Source organism: Lipophrys pholis, assembly GCF_963383615.2.
Source record: "Lipophrys pholis genome assembly, chromosome: 1".
Taxonomy (NCBI): domain Eukaryota; kingdom Metazoa; phylum Chordata; class Actinopteri; order Blenniiformes; family Blenniidae; genus Lipophrys; species Lipophrys pholis.
Genome location: NC_137635.1, coordinates 53,597,778 through 53,604,097, shown reverse-complemented (window position 1 = coordinate 53,604,097; position 6,320 = coordinate 53,597,778). Strand labels below are relative to the sequence as shown.

The 6,320-nt window shown below is 44.9% G+C and overlaps 1 protein-coding gene across 2 annotated transcripts in view; it reads left to right on the top strand.

The window, feature by feature from the left end:
- The window catches only part of LOC308107020 (glypican-1-like), an 84,667-nt gene that overhangs the window by 49,399 nt on the left and 28,948 nt on the right, over positions 1-6,320 (top strand). For both annotated transcript variants that reach the window (XM_080459109.1, XM_080459110.1), the window contains exon 3: positions 381-539. In XM_080459109.1, the coding sequence (XP_080315235.1) occupies positions 381-539 (159 nt within the window). The remainder of the gene's footprint in view (positions 1-380; positions 540-6,320) is intronic.

The following is a 6,320-nucleotide window of genomic DNA, read 5'->3' as shown; positions in this document are numbered from 1 at the left end:
TGTGTGTGTGTGTGTGTGTGTGTGTGTGTGTGTGTGTGTGTGTGTGTGTGTGTGTGTGTGTGTGTGTGTGTGTGTGTGTGTGTGTGTGTGTGTGTTTGTTTGTCTGGTAACACACACATAAGCATGCATGTCAGGAGCGCTCATTAAAGGTGTATGGGAGCCGCGCCGCCGCTCCTCTCGCCACATCTGGATGGGTAATCGTGCGGCTAAAACACACACAGCCGCGCTTTCTTCTGAGAAAACAAGCGGCCAGATCTACTTCCTGTCATGTCGGTGTGCTTTCTACAGCAGCAGCGAGTGGAATCCTTCAGCTCGGCTCAGACTCGACGCTCTGCTTCGCCGGCTCCTCACACCTTTCCTGTGCTTTGTCTCCGATTCAGGCGAGCACCTGCGCATCTGTCCTCAGGGTTACACCTGCTGCACCAGCGACATGGAGGACAGCCTGGCCACCATGAGCCGCCGGGAGATGGAGATGCTGCTCAAAGACGCCGGGCGCTCCCTGCAGACCTCGCTGGCCGGACAGTACAAGGCCTTCGACGGTGAGTTTCCACACTCTGAAGGAGGTTTTACTCTTTTTTACCCTGATCATGATCGGCAGGGAGACGAGGTAAAGTCTATTTTGTCAATCAGCCTGCAGTGGTTGTAGGAGGTGTTTACATCGATAGCTAGAGCTACACTCGGTAGAGCACAGACTTTCGCCAACGGCACGTTTGTTTGTGGAAACGAGTTAGCATCGCAAGCATGATAGCTGTTAGCTCATATCGATGCTAAATAGCCTGTCGGGGAGCTCCATCACTGTGAGCAGGGAGCGTCTCCATGGCAACAGACACTGATCTCCTTTGATCTCCTCCATGAGGCGCCTCTCCCATCTGCTTTGTATGGGACTTTTTGTTTTTCAGTTTTTAGGGATTTATTCAGAAACGATTAGTCGTTAACGTCCCAAAATCTAAGCGACTCGTCCTCTGGATGATTACAAATCATCCCTGGGTGAGTGGTTTTTATGAAAGGTTGTTAAAATACAACCATACAAACCAATAAATAAATAAATAAATACAGACTAAAACATAACCTTCTCAATTGGATGAAGATAATCAACGTACTCTGTGAGAAAAGTCTGACTGTTGCTCACATACACAGGAGAGTATAAGTATAGATGTGAAAGGAGGTTTTACTTGTATTCAATTTACATGACTTAATTATCTTTGACGTTAAATTCGCTTTGGAGGTGATAAACCATTAACTAGCTGCATTAATTAGTCACGTTATTAACCACTAGTTAACCTTTGTTTTTTAATGATTCAGTAAACGTTGCTTGTTTTCATTTTTGCTTATTGTTTCTTTGAAACTTGAAAATGAATCTACATGCTGACCTGTGTTGCCAGATGTGACGGTATCCCCCAGTTGGGAAGCCAAACCCTCTTACCTTTTAACTTTGCATTTGTGTGTTTATAGCATTTCTTTATTTTTTATTCCACATAGCCCAAATTTCAGCCAAACTGTAAAAGTGTTATGTTTTTTATTGAGTTGTGTGGTTTTTACCTTGTTAGGGCTGAAAAAGGTGATTCACATCAGGCAACCCTGGTGCTGACCGGCGTGGCGTCCTTATTTACTTCTGTCGACAGCGTCTCATGCGCTCTGGGGTCCGTCGGGTCTGATAGAGGTCGAGTTTAAAATGTAGCGTGAACGATCATACAACAAAAATCGGATCCCAGCAGAACAATTGAAATCGAACATCAAGACCCGCGGTGTGAACGGAGCCACGGTGTCTCAACAATGAGGCACCAAAGCAATTATTTGCTTCTGACATCTTGCTTCAGTTAATAGAAGGGTGTCACTGGGCTCCGCTCGTTCCCCTTGGCCAGTCCGTGACGGTGTCAGCTGGATCTGGGCTCGGCTAGTTGGCCTGACCTTTCCAGATCACAGTGCTTAGTGGCCTGCTGACATTTGTTTACTCTTCCTCTGCTGCTTGGAGCTCCGCGCTCTCCCTCCTTTGTAGTCAGGTGCTGCTTGCTGATTCGTGAAAAGGATTCCTCCCTGCTCCGTGCAGGACGTCCAGAACGTACAAACCTGGTCCCGGATGGTTGAAGTCGTCCTGAACTTTTCCCCACCCTTCATTGATGCACCTCGTTTAGCGCAGTAAACAACACGGTCTGCAGGCAAACACACATGCACTCGGCTGCAGCCTCACCAAATCACAGATAAACGAACACAGACGTCGTCGGTACGTCGTGTTGCCTCATCGTGGAATCATTCGCAGCTTGTTAGCTGCTCTCGTACGCTTTGCTAGACGTGTCGGTACAAACTCCTGATTGCTGCTGTTGCTTTGAAAACAGAGAATTAATTGGACTGTTTATCTCCGGTGCTTGTTAATCCGTCCACATTTGTACTTTCTGTCCTCTCCTCTACACTTCCCTTCAGCTTTCTTACTTTTCCTTGTGCATTTGTACTTTCTCTCCTCTCCGATCCTGCTCAGCCTCCTTTTTTTTTTTTTTTTTTTCACTGTTTTTTTTTAACTTATCTCACCCCAGCCGAGCATCAGATGCAAATATGAGAGCTGACAGAGGGAGATGTGTGTGTGTGTGTGTGTGTGTGTGTGTGTGTGTGTGTGTGTGTGTGTGTGTGTGTGTGTGTGTGTGTGTGTGTGTGTGTGTGTGTGTGTGTGTGTGTGTGTGTGTGTGTGTGTGTGTGTGTGTGTGTGTGTGTGTGTGTGTGTGTAGACCTGGAGGTCTAAAAACCATCTGCTGGAGGCTGCGTCCTCAAACACCTCTGAGTGAAAGTCTGGGGTTAATTGGACGATAATACGTTCCATCCTGTTAACGTTTGCTATTGAAAAGTGGGAAATCAGACAAATGACTTTAGTTTCAGGCTTCAGTGAGTTCTGTTACTGTTTCAGTATTAATTCAGATTCAGACACCTTTATTTATACCGCAAGGGGCAATTCATTTACAGTTTCTCAGCGTGTACATTTACATACGTGCATGCATTCGCTCATTCAATCTGTCAGGAAACAGCAAGTGATATAGGGAAATGTCAGAACAGAAGAAATCAATGAAACCAGATAAGATAAGCATGAAGCAGAAAACACAAGACAGTGAAATGGTAAGAATGGTAATAATTTAAAATAAATAAATAAAAGAAGGATAATGCCATTCAAGAAATTTACAGTAATTTAAATTCTAAAATGGGCGTGGCCTGTCTTCAAGAGTTTTATGACAGAGGGAATGAAGGACTTTGAGTACCTGTTAGTTTTTCTTTGGGGTACATAAAATGAAGTGAATTGGTTGGAGTCGGGATCTCAGACACCGAATATTCTTCAGATTTAAAGTCGGGATGTACCGACACCGATGCCAGTATCGGGTCAATACTTCACGGTGTATTTATACTTATAAAGCTCCCCGATACAACCCAGAGAGAATTACGTGATGTCATCCATCGCCCGCGGTGATACGAGAGGTTAAAGGTTGATACTCGACCTTTAAAAAAATTGGGATCGTCAGTTTAGCTAGAGCTACACTCGGTAGAGCGTAAGACCTTCTCCAACGCCACGTTTGTTTGCGGAACCGAGTTAGCATCACTAACATGTTAGCCGTTAGCTCATATTGATGCTAAACCAGGTGGGTCAGTTAGCAACATCACTGTGTGACACATTGAGCGTCTCCATGGCAACAGACACTGAGCTCCTTTTATCTCCTCCATGAGGTGTCTCGCTCATCCGGAATATTTTTTAATCACTTTTTGGGGATTTATTCGAAAACGGTTAGCCGTTAACGTCCCAAAATCTAATGGATTGAACCTTTGACGATGACAAATCGTCCCCGAAGATTTTGTGCAATTCGGGTGAAAAGTTGTTGAAATACATACAAACCGATAAATAAGTACACATAGATGAAAACATAACTTTGTTTGGCGGAGGTAAAGACGAGATGAGCTGCTTTGAGTCACAGTTCAGTGACTTTGCACCACGATTCCAGTGGCTGCACATCTGGCTGTGTTTAGCAGGGTGTGGGCTGGCCCGCACCATGAGGCTAAGTGTAGGGTGTCGCTGCTCCGGCCCAGTCGATCCGGGACGTTTTAAGGTCCCAGGATTTTTGGACGAAGCGCCAACCAAGCCACAGATTAGAGGACGAGCGTGCTCACATGCAGCCGGCCGAGTGTTTGCCCCGTGACACACGTCAGATGTGTGTCGCTGTGTGTGTTTACTATGTGTGTGTAGTGTGACTGTATGTGGCTCGCAGTGTATTCCTGTGTGAAATCTACAAACTAAACAATATGTGCAGGATGTAATTTAGAGAGGGGGAAACTCAAACACACCGGCTGAATGAGAGGACGGTGAAAATGAAAAAACGGCGGCGAGCCGAGGGAAGGGCAACGATGGCGTATTAAAATTGATTTTGATAGCCAGGATAAACAGAAAAAATGGAGGCGAGAGGAGAAGCGGGAAGGAAAAGGTCGGAGAGGACGCGGAGAGTGATGGCACCGGAGGGAGCCGGGCGCTCGATGGCATCCAGGTGTGTCAGACAGACGGAAACCTTAAACCTGGCAGGTGGCGTTCGGCCTGATGGCGCCATCGCTGATGTCTGTGTGTCTGCGGACGCGGCGTGTCCTCAAACTGCTGCTGCCACACGGAATTCATGCAAATCTGAACTTTTTACAATCTTTGAAGGGAGTATTTGTTTATACTTTGCATAACAAAATTGACGGAGAAAACAAGTCTTTTGGGTTTTTTTTCACCTGATGACTTTAAAGTAGCAGAGAAGATGGATGAATGATGGATTTTTAAAGTCTTTCATGACCTGCATGAAGCTGGAAATGTGTGAAATCACACTGCTTTCTGAACTTCAGTTTTAGTAAGCCCCGTTTCCACGGCAACGACTGAAAACGCAAAACTTTGATTGCGTTCTCGGTGTGTGTTGACGCGACAACGGAGCCCGGAGCCACAGAAAATGCAACTTTTTGGAAACGCTCCAATTCTGTCTTCTTGGAAATGAGGGAAGACACAATTTTTTTTAAAAGGCTCTTACTCTGTTTCCATGGAAACAAGGGAAAACGCAGCTTTTTGAAAAACTGTTTCAACTCTGTCTCTATGGAAACCGGGGGTACATGTAACTTTTCTTTAAAACGATCCATCTCCATAGGAAAGAGGGGGAAATGCAACTTTTTGAAAATGCTCCAATTCCGTTTCCATGGAAACGGGGAGAAAATGTTCTGAAACGTTGCTACTGGTCATTTGCTCCACGGCCTGTAGTGACTAGTTGTTCTGCACATGCTCAGTAGATGGTCCACATGGTAGTTTTATTTTGACAGTCACCATAATGCCAATCCAACTTGATCGACTGTCCACTAGAATGTCCGTCTCCTCCCAGTGTTCATGTTTAGAGCTCATTGTTCTCTGCTGCATGTCTGTGTTGTTTTATTATTAAAGCAAACAACAGCACCAACTAGTGGCCAACATGCTCACTACATAGTTTTCAGCGTTTCTGCCGTTGTGAAACGATGCGCTTCCTCTTGAGACGTTGTGTTATGTTATGTTATGTTAATGACGCCTGAGCCCCTGAAGACGAGGTCACATCTCTTTTCACTTTTCATATCTGGCAGTACTGTTGGTGAACTCCCATGAAACACACTGTTCTCATCGATTTTCAAACTGGACCCGAGCCCCTTTTTTTAATGTTTTATTTTCTACACGGCTATGACGGCATGAAATGGGTTTTTCATTGTTCTTGGATAGATGTCTCTCTTTCTTTCCCTGATTTTTCAGTCTCCAGTCATTAATAAGTGCTTACATGCACTTTGCACGACACACTGACACGAGGTCGCAGACCTTTGGGCCGACGAGTTCCGGCCCATTTCAGCTGGCAGATATTTGGTCATTGAGCCTAATCTGATTTGAAGAGCAATGGCTGAATGCTCATTTCTGGTAGGAATTTCATCCTTTTTTCTTTTTATTTTCATTAAAGTGGCGCTCTGAACATCCCCCAGCTGGCCTGTTAAGTAATCCCATGTTCTCCCTTGGAGACACATTGAGAGGGAGCAGCCGAGGCGAACCACATTAGGCCAACCTAAAAGTTAAAGATTAAATTTGTTGAGGAGCGTAATGCTGCACACACCTAATTACAAATGCTAAAGTTGGTGGGATGCAAGTGAAAAGGCACAAATATGTTTAAATCCCTCTTGTGGTTTTATGTATATGGATTTATTTAGATTTTATAGCTGCTTCTACTTTATATTACTCTGTGTTTTTGACAGATTTGTGATAGAAATGTATTTAAGCTTATGAACCTTGGCTGTAACTGGACAGCTGTTTTGAAGTCTTGCAGGCC